Raw genomic sequence first — 21672 nt, forward strand, 5'->3', positions numbered from 1 at the left:
TTAGCATTCATTTGTAGTGACTTTTGTTTACTCTTTTTTTCAGATGTTTACACAGACTTCTGTAAAAATCCCTGTAAGATTTTATCACACAATGCTCAACAAGATTTATTTATGCATGTACACTATTTTGCTGGAGGTTTGCATGCTTAAAAATGTGCAAAATTGTTAACACTTGCACTTTATAACACTTGTGTAGTCTATGGGGGACTGTGTCTATCAAGCGGACAAAGTAGCACCTTGTCTGTTCTGAATATTTGCCTTTAATGTACTGTATATGCAATGGAGGACGTTACTGCGTAAAAGTGCAAGTTACTGGGAAGTGCCATTGCGAATAATTTAGCCCCTTTAGCATGATTACCTGAACCTAAATTAATACATTGCCTGTGCAAATCAATACATCCAAAACATATTCCAAATTCGGCCAACAAAGCACTTAACATTTAAGCAAAATAACTTGTTTAGGGGAATCTATATATATATTTTTATTTCCAGTCTCAGCTACCCATGTGGCAAGCTTGGAAATGATGGCTGTTTGATAGTTTGGTAATACGGAAGGGAAATATCAGCATTTAATGAAAATGAATCAATTCCATCCGTGCTGTTGAAGTCCGAGGCTGAATAATGCATGTGGAAAAAGAGGAGGCTACTGAGATTAAATCATGGCGCTGTAATTTGCAGAATCACCTGTGTGTGCTATAGAGTGAGTAGAGTTGAATTCAAAATGTCCTGGAGGGAGGAATGATCTATTCCAGCATGCCAGTGAATGAGAATACCAGGAGGTATATCAAGGCTAAAGATTTTTAATTATTGCTTATTTAAATTCCCACTCCCCATTCCTGTATGAAAAATACTGTATGCAGATGATAAATTAACCAGATTAATGGGAGCATGTTCATTTACAGTTACCTTTTAGGAACAGCTATCTGTGCTTTTTTTTTTTTATGTCAGAAGCATCTGATGGTAAGAGTAATTTGCAGCTTACTTTTGAAGAGAAGCCGATGACCTTGGAACAAGTTCTGAAACGTACGGTGCTTTCATATATGCAGGATTTATTTTGTTTGAATTGAAAGGATGTGCAATTTCTCCCTTATTTTGCTTTATTTAGGCAGATGACAACTAAACGCAGCAATTTCAGATCAATACAACTGATCTGATGGTTCTGGTCTTGGGTCTAAAAGTGAAATTAAGCATGGTCTGATTGCAGCGACTAATAACATGTGCTTGAAGAAATATGACGTGCTACGGATATTTGGGCCAAAAAACAAACAAAATGATAAATGTTGTGATACACAAAGTATTTAGCAGTATTTCTGAATGAAAGAACTTAATGAGCAGGGATTTAGGACTACATGCACCACAGCCAACATTTTTTTGCTTTTTGGTTTAATCATGTGTTACAGTGTGAAAGCATATAAAAACAAAATAGCAAACATGCCCAAAAGAATATATTCTACTCTGGTTTGGATTCCTTCATATAGAAAAAATGTTTTATTTTTTTAGATTACTCTGTCAACACAGATTTTCTGTTTATCAGTGTTTGAATGTGCTGTGTGTTTGCAGCTTTCACACCAGGGCATTGCTATGAGCCTTTTGTCAAGTATGGCAACTTCACCAGCAGTGACAACAGCTACGCTGTGGGTGCAGTGGTAGAGTTTAGCTGTGATCCCGGATACACGCTGGAGCAGGGCTCTGTTATCATCGAGTGCATGGACCCCAAAAACCCACAATGGAACGAGACTGAGCCTGCCTGCCGAGGTGTGTGTGTACCTGTGTGTGTGTGTGTGTGTGTGTGTGTGTGTGTGTGTGTGTCAGAGTCCACCCTACATCTTTCTTTGACATTGTGATGAGTATAGGGAGGCAGACTGTGTGCGGTAATGAGTGAAGCAGATCCCTTTAACACTATAAAGGTATAATCTACTTCAGCGTTTTTCACCTGGTTTCAGCCTCCGGTGCACTTGGCAAAAGACTTGAGTTTAATGCAACGCAGGCAGAGCCTATCGATTTAGAGAATTGGCAAAAAATATTGTAAACAGAAATCCCAAACATATAATGCTGCAATCTTATCTGATTCTATGTTTGGATGCATTGCTCAAAGCCCACAATAAAAATTGGTTTTAAAAGATTTAATCACAAAGGCTGCAGCAGTTGGTCAAGACACCATCTTTCTTTTCTGTTTCAAAATATCATATTTCTTTATTCCTAAGCCAGAGCCTGATATGATGGGAGCAAAAAAAAATGGAGGTCATGCTGTTTGTGAATCTGTTTCAGGGTGATTTGAACTATTTCCTGCATGCACCTCACATTAATTCAGACCTTCAGGTTTTCCCAGCTCCTGGACCCAGACTCACCCTTGACACCACTGGAGGAATATTAAATGCCTTAACCTTTGCAATAACAGCCTTGAAATGTGCTTTTTTTAGAGATATATGTCCTTTTGCTGTTGTGGGCATATGTGTGAGTAATTTAAGTCTGGATGCGTGTGTGTGTGTGTGTTTGTGTGTTTATTCAGCGGTGTGTAGTGGGGAGATCACTGATTCTGCTGGGGTGGTGCTGTCTCCAAACTGGCCTGAAGCTTATGATAAAGGCCAGGACTGCATCTGGGGTATCCATGTGGAGGAGGACAAGCGGATCATGCTGGACATCCAAGTGTGCGTAACTAGATCAGTCCACTCTTACATATTTTTACCCGATTCATGTACTGCTAAATATATCTGTATTAGTATTTAGTTTTTATTACCAGTATATATTTGTTTAAAAATACTCATAGAAATTTACTCTCAATGATGCTTTAATAAATTCGATACAGTGTATAGTAAGCATTGAATAGGTCTCACGGATTTCTGCATTTTGTTCAGAATTTTCCAGCTCTGAAATGAGCTTTTTCATCCTCAGTCACAATTCATTAATGGTTGAACAGATATTGGCAAATTTTAATTTTTATTACATACGACTCCTTTATCAATTAGTGCCTTTAGCAAGTTTAGTGATTCATGTATCTAATTTATATTCGATACACTATATAAATTATACAATGAATATGTATATTTTTACACAGGGTGGCAGTCATATGGTTAAGCTCTTGTTTTCTAGTCAAGTTTCTTTCTTTGTTTATAAGCAGCACAGTAAAAAGAAATGCCAGAAGGGCTTTAGTTCCTATAAGATTTAGATTTCCCCTGACCCCTAGACCATGATTCACCCAAGAATAGCTGGAGGAATTTTAAGTGCCATAGCACTGTGAAAAACAATGTTAAAATGTGTGCATTTTAATGTTGCTATTTTAGTTTGTGCTTTTTTTTCTAGGATACAAGACATTTTAAACATGTTGAAGATACAAACTTTAATTTATCAAGGAGCAAATACAGTAAATAAGCAAGTATTAGGACACGTCTTTTTCAGTCATGTGTGGTTCTTCCCCAAATTTTTACCACAAGGTTGGAGGCCCAAAATTGTGTAGGATGTCTTTGGAAGTGGAAGCATTAAATTTCCCTTCACTCAGACCCAAAACTGTTCCAGCATGAAAATTAGATATGGATACTTTAGCAAAACATCACTAAACTATCACTGAACTATATGGAGTATGAAATGCAGCTATATCACTTACTGTATGGTTTCCAGTTTATGGTACAGTTAAATGTGGTTGTTTTTTAACTAAATACCACTTTCATCTAAATTATTTTTATTTATAAAAGTTTAGAATGAATAGTGCAAATAATAGGGTACAAAAATGTGGGTAAGCTTGTTGATAATGTGTTCTGGTTGCAAAAAACTGTTGTAAATCTACGCTTTTATGGAAAAAAGATCCATCTAGCACAGCAAAATATTTCTTTGGTTTGCCGCTTTAGAGCAGGGGGTCAAAAACTGGCAGACTGGCATTGTTTTTCAGTAGATAGAAATGAGCACTCAAAACAAAGCAGAAAAGATTAATATATAAAAACTGGTCATAGTTCAGTGATTCCAATTTTTTAAACATGAGCCATCGCTGCATCAGTACAATGGAAAACAGAATGTTTTATGATGATTGGACATGAAGCGCATATGTTTACTCTTCGCCTCATAACAGATCAGCAGACATGTTTCTTATCTGTATTGTGTCACTACTCACAAATGGTAATGTACAACACCACTGTAAAACAAAAAAAAATACTTTAAATCAATGTGTTTCATTTATAAGTGTAAACTAATCAGCAATCTTAACCATTCAACTGTCGCTATTCAGTCTGTGATTGCTTTCTGGATCTTGCCCGTACATAGAGCCTGCGAGAGACAGGTTCCCTTTCAGAATAGGTTCAGAATAAAAGTGCTATAGTAAGTTACAATTATAGTTTTTTATACCTTTTTTAAGAATGTAGTGATGGTACAATTTTGTACTTCATTCCTGCAACAGCAACATTTTGCAGTCAGATGCTGCTATCATATATGAGAGCACCTTCTTTGTTGTACATAGAAATTCAGTCTGCTCTAATCAATGAACTTTTGGGACAAGTTCAGTTAGTGATTGTCTCCGCAGGAACCCTTTTTGCAGCGTTTCTTTTTAGGCCCAACCTGCATGACTAACACTGCTTTTGCTTTCAGTTTCTACTTTCTGCTTTCTTCGTTTCAGACACTCAATCAGTATATAGATCTTTTACCTAAGACTTTCTTTCAGTGTCCCTGCAGGGACCCTTGTACTTTTCCAGAATAATTGTACCTGTCCTTAAATGCTGTAAATCACTATAGTTCAATCTTAGTTGTTTTTGAAGAGTTATATAAAAGTATAATAATTCCCAGACAATGTGTAAGAAATAAAATACAAGACATGCTGTTATAGAAAAGTAATGATCAGCAGGGTAGTGTGATGCAACCTAATGCAAAAAGTCGATGGTTATCATTCAAAAATGGATTTTTGCCTATAATAGCACAGCTTGGAGTGTTTATTTCTTTTATACCACAGCGATTTTACGTTTATTTTTTAAAACGATTAAGTGCATTTGCTACAAGTTCCTTCCTTATATTATAAGCTACTATAAAATAAATTATTAAATAAATTATACGCTGTTAAGCGCCCACCATTCGTGACTATAGAAATGATAATGCATTAAAATATGAATTAATATAAACCTGTAATTTGACAGCCAGCACTACTGCAGGGATAGAAGTTAATCAACACCTAGTCAAGCAGGTATAATTTGGTATAATAATTGAGAGAGAAAGCATGAATCAGATGTAGTGAGGCTCATATCAGATGAGCCCCTTTACACATATTCAGTTCATCTGTCAGAATTGTTTGTAGACATTAATTGTCAGGGTCTTTTGTTTCTGTAACTGAGACACTGAGATTTTTAGCTTGCACTGCTGTAACATAGCTTCATCTGCTCCCAACTGACCAGTTCAGTCACAGCTCACTGACTTTACTTACAAAGTGAAATGAGTACAATTCTGCTTTTGGCAAGCTCAAAGATGGAGGTATCAAGGGGGCTAATTTTAAGACCTTGAGAATGTCTCTTTGAGATTTTATCCTACTTCTGCATAACACCACTGTCTCATTTCTTATTATTCGGAACCTTATTGAAAACATTTAAAATACAAATAACCATTACGCTTCATATGACTGTACTTAGGTTTATTTACTGCAGTTAATACAGGATAGACTCAATTGAAGAGCGTGTCTGATTTAGAATAATTTTTTTGCAAGTTTGTTGAGCTCAACCTGACCTGAAAAATATGTTGACAAAAATGTCATCTTTCCAAACAAATTTTACCTGTTTCCCTTTGAGGAGAAAAATTAAGGTCCAAGGGCAGTCGATATTAATATAATATTGACTTTTGTTGTTTTTAAAGGTTTGGGGTTGTCCTTGTGGCATCAGACCTCAGAAATTCTATCTTTCCTCAAAAAAGAAATCAATGGTACAATTTTCCAAATACCACAGACTGAAAAATTCATTCTTGTTACTCTAAATTGCCTCTAAGTGTGATTGTGGGAGTAGTCTGGCATCTAGTACAGGACGAATTTTTACCTTGTGCACAGTGTTTTTATGATAGACTCTGTATACACTGCAACCTTATCAACAACAGAATAGGGTGAAATGACAATAATAGTACAATATAATGTGTATATACACTGATTAAGATAATTAACAGGTGAAGTGAATGATGTAATTATGTTGTTACAATGACATCTGTCAAGGGGAGGGATATACAAGTCAGCAAGCGAACAGTCAGCTCTTAAAGTTGATGTGTTTAAAACAGGAAAAATGGGCAAGGTGAAATCAATGTCAGGTAAAACTTTCTGTTCAAAAGCGATTCGATATTCTACTGTTTGATTTTTATTTTTTGTTTTTTTTGGTTTTGATTTTCCGAACCTGCAGTGACACTTTTTAGCAAAAACCCAACAAGATGTGTCAAAGCAAACTGTACAGTCAATATATCTTCAGTCATTGTGACGTGAGATTTTTGCCATGTTACCATGTTACACATAAATATACTTCATCTCAGGCTTAAATAGGTTTTGAGTAAACAGGTTTCTGCATCAGTACTAAGAAATGTATCAAATTATTTTCCTGGAAAATTATACACAAGCAACAGATGTCGCAGCGTGTGTTCTTATCGTGTGCAAGAAAAAAAAGAAGGAAATGGTGTGCATATGAATAAGCATCAACATACAAAGCTTAATAATAAACTCCAAAGAAAGGCAATTATTAAATTGGGTATTTTTTTTTTAAATGTCGATTCAATTATATGGAGCAGAAGAGTGAGTGTCGAGTGTGATTGCTCGGTCAGGTGAGGCTACACAACACAAAACCCTGCTGTGTCAGCCACTGATAGATTATTCATGCATGCAGTAATTTAGTATGCCTTAATTAAGATTCATTCATTTGCATGTTTCATCGTGCTTGTGTATTTTTTTTTTTTTGGTTGCACCACTTACATTGTTTAGCTGTGTAATAAATGACATCCTGGATGTTTTGCAGGAGAAGCTGCCAGCATAATTAATTTCCCGTTCATTTGGTGGTTGGGGGTGGGGAATGGGAGGCGATAGTTTCAGCACTCAGGGCTTCTCCATCTGTTGTCAGAGCTGATGATGAAAATATGGCTTGTCTATTTATGCAAAGTCAAGGCAATGTCTCCTCTCACACCTTCTCACCTTCTCTTTTTTTTTTTTTATTATTATTTCTCTCCACAGATGATGCACTACCTCATGTTTGTGTAAAAGGTGTTGTCAAGAAAGTGGGAGGAGCAAGGCATCCTTTTGACACATTTTGTTCTAATAACTATTGTTACTGATTGCAACTAATGTCACAACAAACATCAAGTATAAATAGATGCTAAATGGAAACTAAACAGCTGTTCAGCTGGGAAAGTCAAAAATATGCACTAATGATGAATCTGGGAAGATGAAAATGAGACCAGCTTTCCCTCATGTTCTGGAGCTCATGCTCAGCTCCTGCCAGAGCTGAGCATGCTCCCCTCTCCCCTGTAATAATTCATCAACCTACCCTGAACTCCCAGTTACACAAGAACACTGAGGTGTACTAAGGTCTGATTAAATCATTTGCTGAGAAGGACCCTGAAGCTCTGAAGTGGTTTCCTAAGCTTTGAGAGTGGGGCAGACTGTGCGGTCGGTAGGTGGGCAAGACAGATGACAGCTGGCACAACTGCCATGGCTTAGGCACAAAGCCTAAAATGCTTGCTATAGTGGAGCGGATTACAGACTTTGTGCTCAGGGGTGTTTCTTGTGGCTGAGAGAGTCCCCTGCTGGAGGCGTTGTGTACATTATATGACCCAATCTGGATTTATGTCTCATATGCTTTGATTTGTTGGCTTGTCATCTCCTGTGTGATCAAATGAAATATAGTATCATAAATCAGGACCAGGATAAGCCTCCTTCACACATTTTCTTATGTTTATTTCATTCTCTCTCTCTCATTTTCTCTTGCTTGCTCTCAATTGCTTTTGCTCTCTCTCTCTGTCTGTATCTCAGGCTCAAATACCATGTGTGTGGGTGTGCTAGACCTTGGACTGACAGCTTTTGGCAAATATTTACCTTCCTAATTGAAAAGAACTAAACTCATTCCTCTTCTTTATTTATCTATTTAAGACCTTCTGATAATGTTGACAGTTCAAATGAAAGTTTAGTGACTTCTGTTTGTCTAACGTTTGTAGTGCCAGTGCTGTCCAGCACATTCACTGACATTTAATCATGCTTACCTTTTTGCCCCCTTATCTTATCCAATCTTTCTATTGTGGAATTAAGTCTAGTTTAAACACATGTTCTAAAGGTTATCTATAATGCTCTGTGCTTTTATTATTGCATGTGGACTTCGAGTAAAGAGCACCATTAATGCTGTCTATCCATTAGACTGACTTGGATCATAAATAAATTCTTATGTAAATTCTTTTTCACAGACACATTTTTTTTGCCTTGTATTTCAAAGGGCATTTCAGTCTTTTCTGTGGTATTTAGTTTTGATGTCTTTATTTTAAACTAAGCAATCATTTGAGCAGCTTAGTTTACATGAAACACAGATGTGGTGCAAAAAGAATTGTTCAGATTAGTGTCTGTGACAGATGACCTATCTCTGAGAATTGCTTTTACACAAAGTCCTTCAACTAATGCTGAATCAGGTTCCTGTCTTTTGGCAAATAAATTAAAGAAGACAAGTTTTTTCCATTATTTTACAAAATATAACACGTTTATATTGTCATTCTGTTTGGCAGGTGGACACAGCAAGCTGAATTGGCATTTTCAAGCTATGCAGGCTGAAAATATCAGGCCGTGTTTGTCATGCTTTAGGGCTCTTTCTTTCTTTTTTTTTTTTTTGTAAAGCCTGCATGCAAGTTTAATGTATTCTGAAGGCGTGAGGTGGCAGCTGTGCTGTGGGCCAAGTCAAGCTGAGCCTGTTTTTTGATTAAACAAAATGAAATTACTCCTAGCAAATAGAAAACATGATCGATTTTCTCGGCAGATACAACACGCAGCTACGCAAACCCTTGTTTCGCTTTATCTCAACAAATCCAATATAAGCAGGAACTGGGGTTTTTTGGGAGGGGGTTCTAGTCGTGAGAGCAGGTAAGGGGCTGTACAGCAAAATGAGCCCTAGAGTTACAACTCTGGAGAAAAAAGCAAGATGGTACAGAATGCAGCAATGAAAAAGCATTGAAAATCTCATGTGAATTGTGATTGTGTGCGCATGTGTGTGCATGCGCCTGTAGATATGTTTTCATTTGATTATTGCACACGTCGAACATCCTGTCTCAATTCTGCAACACTGCTTTTATGTTTGCCGCTATGGTAGACCAAAGATGATTAATTATTTCTCTCTCCTGTGTAATGAGTTCCATCACCGGCCACTTGTGATTAATTAGGAACAAGCCTGAGTGCGTGTGTCACCTCACTGTTGGACCGCATTCTATTTTGTGGGCCTGCCATAGTCAGCGGTGTGCTATCTAACTCTATACACAATGCAAAAACAAATCTGAAAAGAATATATAAAGAATATTACATCATAGAAGGATTGTATGTAGTGTTATTAAAGCTAACATGTCATTTTCAATGGATCAAACGATTTAATCTATCAAGGTTGTCATCTCTCATGCTCAAAAGAGAGATTTTTTTTGTTACGTCTTCAACTTTTTTTTTTTTTTTTTTACAGCATTTCAGTTTGTTCCGAAGGTCATATGTTCCCAGGACTATTCATTGTGCTTCACTCAATTTTTCCAACCTAAGCTTCTAAGCCAAATTGACAGGAAGCCGCTGTTGGATATTAGATAAGGCGTTTGAAATTGTAACGTCAAATACAGTCCTTTCAGTTGCTACAGCATGAATAATTGCTGAGGTAATTGAACCCAGTCTGTCTCCATAGCTGCTGAAGTCTTACTAAAGCAACATGGGGAAGTGACAGCTGAAATCACTCTTTTGTCATGCTGCTTCTCCCCATGAGATTGCTACAACTGAGTTACAGTACGGTCTAACAGTGGCTGGTGTGCTGGAAGAAATTGATTTTCCAGCTATTTCTAAAGATTAGGGAGGACAGAGCTGGTACATAAGGGTAAAACTAAGAGCTCTCTCTTCTGCCTTCAATTTATTAGCTCTCTGTCCCATTCCAGGGAGAATTAAACAGTGGCTCTGTGACAACATATAGCAAAGTGCTGAATTAAAGAAAAAAAATATTATGCTATATAAATATTTTTATGCTTCTACCTATAATAATAACAATAATAATAATTATTGTTATTATTATTGTTATTATTATAGTAATAATATATTAATAATATTTATAAAACGTACATTTTGATTAAAAATATTCATAATGTGCAGAATTTTTAAAAGAAGGCTGGAAATTATTTAGCATGATATTTACACTGGCAATCAAAATTAGAGAACAAGTTATAAACAATTGAACAATTCTGAAATAATGTCATCTTCACTGCTCAACAGTTGGTTGGTCCCATCGGACCCAAATAAATTAAACTTGCTTTCATCACTGAAGTGAACTTTGGACCAGTTCTCCCCTGTCCACACAACATGCTCCTTAGCAAAGCTTAGTCTAGCCTTTTGATTCTTTCTGCTAATGAGAGGTTTGGTCACTGCAGAGTGGGCTTTCAGTCCAAATGCTCTTAAACGTCGAGACACTATGACAAGACAGATCCTTACCCTGTTCAGGGCAGAAGTGGTGAGCAATTCCAGCTGCAGTGTGAAAACGATTGCCCATTGAGATCCTCCGCAGTATCCTGTCCTCTCTTGTATTTGTCTTTCTTGGACGACCAGCCTTCTTGGCAGACTTGAATGAGTTTGTGATGTTGTGAAGATTTAATATTCTTGAAATCACAGATTTGGAACAACCAACTTGTCTTGCTATGGCTGATAGGGTCATCCCTTTGGCCTTCATCTGGACAACCTGCTGCTGGAGGCTTTCAGTCACTTTAGAACGGCCCACCATCTTGCAGAGTCAGTGAAACTGGAAGTTAGGTTGCCAGTTAAATAGGGGTTGACAGATAATCCAGGAGATTAGCAACAGGTACCAGATTAACACCAATAACTGGGAGGTATCTAAAAGTGTTCTCTAATCTTGATCAGTGTGTTTTCTGGAAAATAATGGTTTATTCATATATAATTTGGAAACAATTAAACAACTGATACAGTTGTACTATTAATTCATTTCTATGATTTGAAAAAACAATGATTTGAAAGAAAACAATGCATTTAAAGATTACACTTTGACTGTGGGGTATAGGAGCATCAAATACTATTTTGAGAGCTAGTATTCGAATTAAGCTCAAACCCCAATACCACAAAGCTGTCATAGCAAGGCCTTTAAACCTCATCTCCTCTGCTCAGTTTTAATTTGTTTTGAAAAGCCATTTGATACATATAAATGCAAAAACTGTGGTATGTAAGTATATAATAACTTTAAAAAGTTGGTCTTTATGTGAGGAAAATGCAATTTCAGGAAATTGTTTTAAAAGTATAGACATCTTTGGGCAAACTTATTTAAATAAAACATTTGAAGTTGAAATGGTTCCTTAAAGTAAAGGTCATGTTTTAATAAATGTTCACAGAAACATCAGAGCACAAGACCACCACACATGATCACAGAATATGTTTCTCCTAGTGCTTGTGTTTGTATTGCTGCACTGCATTTAACTGTTCTTGCCAGATGATTAATATTTAACTTTATTATTAACAATGTTTGGCATGACATTAATTTAGTAGTTCACCTACCATTAGATTTAATATGAACAGTGAGGATTGTTAAAGTATAAGGCGGCTTTTTACCTTAGAGGATGAAAGAGAAAAGCGATGAAGTTGAAGCCGAAGAAGATAATATACAGCTTCTAGGCTGAGATAGAGCAAATCCACAGAGCCCCCCAAAAATACTGCAAAAAGCTGGGCTAAAGCTAAGATTCAATAAATATGTATTTTGTCTGCCTGCAGACTCCACATGGGAATGAATGACCTGCTGACATTCTATGATGGAGATGACTTGACTGCTAAGGTACTGGGCCAGTACAGTGGCTCTCGGCCACGTTTCAAGCTCTACACCTCTACGGCTGATGTCACCATCCAGTTCCAGTCTGATCCTGCCACCAACGTTTACGGCTACAACAATGGCTTTGTGGTGCACTTCTTTGGTAAGAGCACAGATAAATCTGTTGGCTACAACAGTCAACTACAGAACTACTTGCACACTATACAGCAAATATATCGATATATATACAATGAATAACGTGCAATGAATGAGATTTTGAGCGCCATTAAATTTTGCTTTATAGCACTATAAACATATTTAGATGTACATTTTACTAAGAAGTGAAGCCTTTCCTGGTTTCTAAGTACTCACACCCCGCAATTAATATTCAGTGTAAACTCCAACTGCACTAAGCCTCATTTTCTAATGCACAACTATTTGAAGGTGCTTTATGTTCTTATATTTGCACACATGAACTACTCTTTTCTACTCATACCACATGTGTTTAGTGTGGTTTAAATCTACAGACGAGATGGCCATTGCAAAGCATTGATTTTGTGTCTTGCATCCATTTCCGTATTGATTCCAATGTGTTGAGGTCATTATCTTGTTCTCACAAGATTGATTTTTGTTAGAGAAAAGGTAAGTCGTTTTTCTAGTTTGAATGCAAAAAAAAACATTAATCCCAATGTTTATTTTATCCAATTGTTTTGACGGTACCTATGAAAAAAGTAAATAATTATGGAGTGAAATATGTATCCTGCTTCATATTTTTTTTGTCAATTTAAAGTATTTTTTATTTGTATTCGCATTTATTTAGTATGTTGTATTTATGATAATAAACAGTAATAAAATACAGCACTAATTTTGAAAAAAAAAAAATGCATATTGCACTGCTCAGTGTCAGTCAGTTAATGAAATGAAAGTTTCAAAATGTCATTGGATGCACTAATAAAAAAGGAAAAAATTATATACTGCAAAATTAGAGCTTTAAATGAAACAGATCTCTTTCACATCTACTCAGCCTTACCAATGTGTAAGTGTGTAGAGCCGAGCGGACTACGGAGTGAGGCAGAAAAAAAGAGAGACAGCTGACTTTTAAGTCTAGCACTTTTTCCCCTGGGATAGAGAATGGGCTACTATTCCATCAGCTTTCACTGGTGCCAAAATATAAAATGAGATCTGATAAGACATAATGAATTCCATGCAAAAAAGGAGCGAGTGGGAAGCAGAATACAGAAAGAGGAGGACTGGAAGAGAGTTTTGCAGTCGCATCACACCCCATGTGAATAAATGTCTGCCAGCTCTTGCAGGTGTATGGGATTTGGCCATTTGGCCTGGCAGCGTGGCAAACAATTACGACATGTTTGTACTCATTAGCCACATGCCCTCACCAATTTCACCATGATCAAAGTGGGCACTAGCAAATCACCTGGCACCTAGCTCTCGGTTCCCCTTTAAACCATCACTGCCAGTCCAGTACCTGATGAGGAAAGTGTTCTGCATAATTATGAATCTCTCCCTCTTTTTCATTTTTGAAGAGGTTCCTCGTAACGACACGTGTCCAGAGCTTCCTGAGATCACTAATGGCTGGAAAACTACATCTCACCCTGAGCTGGTGCATGGTACAGTTGTGACCTATCAGTGTTACCCAGGCTTTGAGGTGGTAGGCACTGAAATGCTTATGTGCCAGTGGGACTTGACATGGAGTGGCGACCTGCCTACCTGTGAGAGAGGTAAATCATACACACTTACATAAAAAGTATTTAATGTAATTAAAAACGTGCAATATTCTGACAGAACACATCATTTCAATAGATACCAACAGAGATGCAAATAGGAGGTTCCAGAACAATAAAAAGTTACACAAGCTGAAGGGTTTTACTTTCATGTGGGCATGGGCAAGCAGTTAGATGATACTCGAGGGACATTTTGAACAATCAATTTATTCCTTCATTCTGTTTTGTTATTGGCTTTGTGTTGATATAAATGTGGTAATAGAAATAAAAATTTGAGGTTTAAATCCAGAGAAAATGCAAAAATCTGGAGTGCTGAAGAGACCGATACTGAAAGCGCATTGAGATTATAATATATTTAGAATAGTAAATCTATTGTGCATAATATTCTTTTTTGATCCAGGACAGCAACTAAATTTCATTTAGTTTCTATTTGCTGCATTGAACTTTACAACAGTGAGATTGGAGAGGACGACGGATAATGACTTGCATTTCTGCTGTGTGAGATTTAGATTGAAGGTGTGGTCCCAATTCACAGCAGCCACTCTTAAACATGCATCAGACATTTGCAGGCAATGGCTATGACTGTCCTCTGGTAATCCTCAGGGATCCCCTTTAGGCTTTCTTTTTGTTTTCAAAAAATTATGATTTCAGGATGGCTGGACATCTTGTCTTTTGTTGTACCAGATGTCAATGGTGCACTAACATCAATACTGAACTTCAGCCCATTCCATGTTGCATCAGTTGTGGACTTGCACAGTGAGTCAACATGCAGACTGCAATAACACCTCAGGCTTTTGTCCTAGCCTCTCCACATGCGCTCACTGTTTTCTGTCCTGCTCTGGAAGCACAAAGGAAGCAGCAGCAGGAGTGGGAGAGATGCAGAGCTCTCAGCATCCTGTCACCTGATGCTGTCCTGCCAGGAAAAGAAATTGGTTTGTGTGCTGCAGCTGGGCTAGTGTGTGTGTGTGTGTGTGTGTGTGTGTGTGTGTGTGTGTGTGTGTGTGTGTGTGTGTGTGTGTGTGTGTGTGTGTGTTTGTTTTATTATTATTATGCAGTGTTCTAGACTAGGGGACACAGGCACTCCTTCTATTACAGTGATGACTGTCCTTCCCCACTGCATAAGCAGATCAAGGTGTGTCAGAACGGGAACAATCCAGGTGTGCGTGTTCTTGTTATATTCAGTAATTGTAGTTTGTCCTTATAGAAGCACCTTGAGTAAAAGTCTAGTGTAGCCAGAATAAACACAGAGGCCGTTTTCCAGAGCTCAGGAGTGTTAAAACACAATACCATTACATTCAAAACCATTATCAGTCTACGGAACTAATCAGAAACAGGGTGGATTCGAGGGGAGGATTCAAAAATATTTAATAAATCACAGTTAAAATGGATAAAATAGCATGGTTTAGAGGTGACGTGGTGATGCAATAGGAAGAATGTAGCATCGCTGCTTCACAGATCTAAGGTTCTGGGTTCAACCTAGGATTACTGCCATTGTGTAATGTTCAATTGTTTTCCTCATGAAGATTTTGTTCTGGGTTCTTTGCTTTCCTACCACTTACCAAAAAAAATGGCTACACTAAATTTTCCATAGGCATAAATGAGTATGTAAATGTAAGTGCATAATGCTTTTCAATGGACTGGTGTTTCAGTCAGGGTGTGTCCCTGCCTCACATTCTGTGTTTCTGGATATTATCTTTATCCACGGCCAACCCGTCTAGGATAAAATGGCTACAGAAGATGGTTTAAATAATTGAGGAGAAATGTAAATCTTCATTAGCTGTTGTATAAGATGTAGTTTTGAGGTACCCCAAATTTATTTATTTTTTTATATAAAAGGGCTTTTATGTTTATAAAAGTAAATGTAATTAAAATGTAAATAATTTGTCCTGGTGAAAAGGTTTTGTTTGTTTTTACCCACAGTTGTGGTCCTTTGATGCCACCTATTGGTCAGGCTGAGTCTTTCATTTGGGGGAATCATGATTGTGAAAACTCATAAAACATTATCAAGTTTCTTTGTAACCTATTCTGGCACATAGAGAGACTCATGGGGAGCATGGTTGAAAGACAGGGTCCATAAATGTCTCCTGGCTGTAATACAGTGGTTGCTTGTGTGGCAACAGGATGACAGTGATTGTCTCGCTGATCATCCTAATTGATAGGATTATGAACACTCTCATAAAATCTCTTAATGTTATACTCTGAATACTACTATTACCCTAATCTAAAAAGACATGTTCCCAAACAACTTCAAACTTTTTTCCCACCTCACAAAATCATGCTAGTAAAAGAATTGCCTACTCTAAAATGCCTAAGTGTACAAGAGTGTGCGTGTAATAGACTTGTTCAAATTGCCTTGTGCTCAGTGTACCTGTGATAGACTGCAGATCCACTGGGACCTTGACAAGGGGGAAAAAAATCTTACAAAATGAATAAATGAATGAAGAATAGAAGTTCCATCTTTTATTTCAAACCATCTTGTATTTGAATGTGTGTTTTCTCAGTGCTGTCATGCCCAGACCCTGGTATGGTAGAGCACAGCCGCAGGGCGATGTCGGGTCCTCGACTGATTGTGGGCTCGACTGTGCAGTACATCTGCAATAAGGGTTATTCTCTGTCTGGAAACAGTCTCCTTTCCTGTTATAGCCATGATTCCACTGGACCCAAGTGGAGTGAGAAACCACCCAAATGCCTCCGTGAGTAATATTTTCATTCCTCAGAGCTAAGCATGATTTATTATCTGTAAGAGGCTTGTCCAGCTGTTTCATTAAGAGACTGATATTTCACAACTGCCCTGTGACATTTTCATTAGTAGCTGTATGCATAAGTTTTGGTTATTGTGTGTCCACATGAGAGATGGGGGAACAAAACTGGCTATCTAACAATGCAAACTACTACATCAAGAGCTACTAGAGATTATTATGAGTAAAGTGGTTGAACTGGAAAACTTAGAAGTCAACTATATTTTATATATATTATATAATTATAATTAAATGCTAATGACCTTTTTGAGTGGGGAAGTGCTCCAATGTGTTATTCCTGGATGCAGTGGACAAAAATGTAAACTACAACAAGTGTCACAAGGGGTAGAAAGTCACATTGAGGATGGATTTATGTGGCCTTATTCTATCAACACTTTCAGTGAAGGGTGAACAGTGGACAGGACAGAGCTGCCAGAGTGATGTTTTTTATGCCTATTGTAATTTTTTTTCATAAAATACCCGATAGCTGCCAATATCTCATTTTATAGCGAACAGTCAGCAAATCTAATCTATCTACTAGGATCCAGACTATGTACATCAAAATCATTTCTTTCAACAAAGTATAAATGCAGACAGTGTGGGAATCTCTACTTAAAAATCTCCATTGTAAGATAAGATTGGGAAAATAAAATGAAGGATTTAAGAGTGGAGGTGCATGCAGATATTTGTGTGCACCTAGTTTTTGTCCTGTTCAGAAGTTATGAAAAAGAAGAAAAATGTGTTGCCATGCCTATTGCCTGGATTAGGAAGGTACAGGTCTTTTTTGAGATGAAGTTAATAATTTTACTAAAACCTTGCAACTTTTAAACAACAATTAAAACCAGTCATCTATTTTAGAAGGGTACTTCTGAAGCTTTACAAGTGTGTAGTTTAAAGCCTATAGTAGCCATGCAAGATACTCAAACTAAAAAAAATGTATAAGCCACAGAATGTGGTTAAGGCCCACCAAATTCTAGGGTCACAAATCCTCGCTACCAATCAGTTATTTAATTAATCTCCAATTAGCGACTTGGTTACCTGATAAAACGACAAAAGGATTTTGCTGATGTTAGCAAAAAGAAGCACAAGATTACCTTAAACTAGTAAGACATCAAAGTAAACTATGGTGCCCTTTCTGATCATGTTGCAACCTTAACTCTGCCACTGCATCACATGTTAATAGAATGAACATATTCATGGTTCATGTAAACACTGTTTTATATGGAGTGCATCAAATTGTAAATGCATTCTCTCAAATACAGGACACTGGGTTTTATAGGTGTACAAAAGATGTTGGTTTCCTTCATTTGTGTCAGATGCTTTGTGAACATGGCAGTAGCTTACTGCATGTAAAGCAGTCAGAGATATATCACTGATATTGCCACGGGGATGATGGAGATATCCAGTGTGGAAGAAGGCCAGAGGGTTTTTTTCAGAGGGAATGTAGCTGTGAAATATCCCTTTCAAAAGGCAAATCAAACTTTCACTACTTTCCAATAAACCCTCTCTATGCAGTGATGTATTGCACTAATTTATTGCAAACTATAACAAAACAGACAAAATCCGACTGTTCACTGTTAAAATTGCAGGCTGAAATCATTGGTGTTTTAGAACAATAAAGGAAAATAGAGGATCCCGGTCATACTCTTTATTACTATAAGTTATAATCCTCCTACTTTGTGTCACAACCCAGATTTACATCTTATGACATTGCATGCCACTTGTTTGCTAATTGTCAAGACACTGACAAAAGATTGTTTGCACCTTCCAAACATAGCTGAGAAAATTGTGCGACTTAAACTCATTAGTGTTACAAAACAGAACCCCCTTTTGGTAGTTTTATTTGATTTAATCTCACATGCACAGTATGCGATGAGCTACTTAAAATTCCTTAATGTTCCTTCTATGATTTATCAGTATAATGTGTTTGTTTGCCGTTGTATATCTCATTTTTATCAGTACCCGGTGTCACTGAGATTTGTGCTGGTGTCACAGTGCCTTCTACAAAAAAAAACTTATATATTGTAAAACTAGACTTATTTTTGATAAACTTCAGGAACAAATGTAAACTGTGCGTAGGCATGCACTCAGGTTGGGTGTGTATGTTCTTCTCTGTTCAACAGCAGATACAAATGAAGCCTGTAGGAATCCAGGAATCCCAGCATTTGGTGTCCAAGTATCAGAGAAGCAGTTTTACCAAGCAGGAGAGATATTGCACTTCTCCTGTCGTAGTGGTTATAAGCTTATTGGCGAGGCAAATATTCGCTGCGTCCCGAATCGACCATCGAAGTGGAGTCACTCACCTCCAGTGTGCAAAGGTATGTGAAACTATTATTTCACTGATAGATAGTTTTGCAATTTGAATTGTTAGTAGTTCTATGTACAATAAAATTCCTCTCAATTTCTTTGCTAAAAAATTCCATCATTTCCTTTCAGCAGCAGCACTGGAGTATGTAAATGAGCGCAGGCTTGGTGGTAAGTACTGTCGCCTTTCACTGCCTTAGGCTGGTTTCACAATTTGCCACAGCACTTTCAAACACATTATTTTTTGTCCAATTTCACTACGAATGAGCTCAGAGATGAGTGCAGTGGCAGAAAGGTCAACAGGCTTTAACTTCTGCATGGCACTGAGCCAATAGGAGAGCAAGAGCTATATATTTTTGGTACTTTGCCCCAGAGTATTTGTATTCCTCTAATCTTTAGAGAGGAGCATACACTTTTTAGTCTAACCTGGGCACTGACAATTTCGGGATTCAAATCCTTCTAGTAAAGTCTGTCTACTTGGTGGCCAACTTGGCAATGCTTCCAGTCAGTTATTTTCCCATAAACCTGAAATGGGTTGACAAGATAACCTTTTAGAAACAGATTTGTGTTGGGTCTTTCAATCAAATAATATGAAAATAATTGTATATAGTGTGTCAGGTTGCCTTTGTTACCTGACATGACATTTCTCCATTAATAACAGAGAATGTGCTGTATATCTGCATGTGTCAGTGGACACATCATTACGTATTATCACGTATTATGACTATTGTGGTAAATGGTGTATGCTGCCACATTCATATTTGAAACAATGGCCACTACTTAATAAATCTATGATGGCATTCATAGCATAAACAGCATGAAATCAACTTTAGATAAGCATTTCTGTTATAAATGTCTGACCAGATACTTATACTGTTATGTACATAATTGCACTGCATTAATACACTAACTTGATCATTATTTCAACTTAGTTGCCAGAACAGATTTCAGCATGGAGGGAGCCAATGTGGTCTTTGCTATCTTCATTCCTGTAGCTATAATTATGTTGATCGTCATGTCCATATACTTCTATTTTTCAAGGTATGTGTGGATTAAAAGCTTTTTTAGAAGCAGCTCTTGTTATTTTACTTTTCTATGGATGAGTGCTAGATACAATCTTTGCTTTTGCTCTGTTTTTAGGGTGCAAGGAAAGACTTTTCGATTACCCATGTCTGCATCACCACAGTATGACCAGATCAGAGGCGAGACAGCCTTTGAGAATCCCATCTATGAGACAGCAGTAAGTACACACATCAGCTCAGTGGTCTCTTTCAATTTTTCATTACAACACATTCTCAGTCAAAACCTCTTCAGATTTTCCTAAACTATGTGCAGTAAATATTGTGCAGTATCTAACAACAAAGGTGCATTTGGCTGTTTATGACTGTGTCATTGAAACTTGTCAAGTGTCCTGACAATGACACAATGAAAATTCAAATTAATTTCCCTAAGGTACATACACCAGAAAGGGAATCGTTTCAAATCTTATTTCAACATCCTATTATGATCTTCATTGTCCTCATCATTATCTTCATCAGTATTATTATCATCATAATCATATTGTTGTTCTTGTTCCCTGCTCACATTCCTCCTGGCACTTTCTATTATTAAAGCTTTAACATTGTGAATCTCTGTCTCTCCCCTTTCCCCTTTTTTCTGTATCCCAGAAGAACAGTGAGGTGAGGATATCTGACAGCACTTAATCAATTCCATTAACTGTTTGTTATGGGCTGCTTGTTTCACCAGAGTGGCTTCAATTCACACCTCCTGTTTGTAATGTTTGTTTTCTGACACGTCTCTCAGTGATTAGGGCCTCATGATGCACTTCCAAGTAATACTGTGAAATCTGTAGCCCCTGGGTTCCAGTCTGCTCGTGTGTGTGTTTGTGTAGGTCAGTGAGAAGCAAAGACAGACACATTAGCACCTCCATCAGGCGTGAATGGAATCACTGCCTTTGGAGATGAACTCGCTCTAGTGTGTGTACTATTTTATGTCTGAGCTGTCCACTACTACTTGGTTAAGACTCCGAGCTCTTGGCACGTACAAAAAATATAAAATCTGAAGTAGATATGCCCTGATGGTCGTGCACTCACCCGGTGTGAACTTATCGCACGCCCTGTCTGGGATTTCTTTCATACCCTTTGTTTTTTGTTATTTTGTCCAGACATTGGTGCATTGACATTTTTTCCCCAAAACCATGGTTTCTCTTTTACTGCATTATTTAAAATATTTCATCAACTTTGGTTGGCTTTTCATGACCTCTACATTGCCTTTCTTTTGATGGTTTCATGTTTGAACAGAGAGTGATCATTGCGCCCAGACACCAGCGGTTCTTCCCTATAGGATACTGTTGTAATGAGAAAGCCTGTAAGGAGAGTTGATCGGTGGAATAGCACTGTTTGGAGCAAAACAGGTTGGGGACCATAGGTGTGATGGGTGTCTTTTTTCCATCTTGGTCTTAAGTTTGCGTTTACATCTGCATTGACTTTAAATTGTAATTTCTTTCACAACTCCACAAGTGTGGTGTCCCAAATTCTGCATACAAATGGAAATAAACACTATTAGCTAAATTTTTATTTTATTTAGAAAACACCCTCTACATAAATGTATTAAATAACTTTATTAACATTATCTTGTGTTTTTAATAACATTATCTTGTGTTATGCATTCCATTGCTGTTTAATTGCGGCCCTTTAAATCATCTTTGTGCTTGTACACCATGGCCTTCGCTCCAAGGCATTCTTGAAGGCTATTTGAAAATATACAGTATATAATAATAAATGAAGTGAAATGTAAATTATAATATAATTATGATACTAAAGTGAAAAAAAATGCATTTTTTGAAAAAAGTGTTAATTTCCCCTATGTAAAGACTTTTGGGACACTATATTTACATAAATATTTATTTTATGCTTACAACTACAATATCTATTCTTGGGTTTCTCA

General features: G+C 37.2%; 1 protein-coding gene across 8 annotated transcripts in view; it reads left to right on the forward strand.

The window, feature by feature from the left end:
- sez6b (seizure related 6 homolog b) overlaps positions 1-21672 on the forward strand; it is a 159372-nt gene that overhangs the window by 136256 nt on the left and 1444 nt on the right. The window contains exons 8-18 of one of the 8 annotated variants that reach the window (XM_046862682.1): positions 1561-1755; positions 2510-2648; positions 11912-12108; positions 13487-13681; positions 16186-16377; positions 18549-18740; positions 18859-18897; positions 19659-19767; positions 19867-19966; positions 20394-20405; positions 21027-21153. In XM_046862682.1, the coding sequence (XP_046718638.1) occupies positions 1561-1755; positions 2510-2648; positions 11912-12108; positions 13487-13681; positions 16186-16377; positions 18549-18740; positions 18859-18897; positions 19659-19767; positions 19867-19966; positions 20394-20405; positions 21027-21107 (1451 nt within the window). In that variant the 3' untranslated portion in view covers positions 21108-21153. Of the gene's footprint in view, positions 1-1560; positions 1756-2509; positions 2649-11911; positions 12109-13486; positions 13682-16185; positions 16378-18545; positions 18741-18858; positions 18898-19658; positions 19768-19866; positions 19967-20393; positions 20406-21026; positions 21154-21672 lie in introns of all 8 variants that reach the window. The other 7 variants (XM_046862680.1, XM_046862679.1, XM_046862677.1 and 4 more) reach the window with 7 other exon arrangements.

Source organism: Silurus meridionalis, chromosome 12 (assembly GCF_014805685.1).
Source record: "Silurus meridionalis isolate SWU-2019-XX chromosome 12, ASM1480568v1, whole genome shotgun sequence".
In the NCBI taxonomy this organism is placed as follows: Eukaryota; Metazoa; Chordata; class Actinopteri; order Siluriformes; family Siluridae; genus Silurus; species Silurus meridionalis.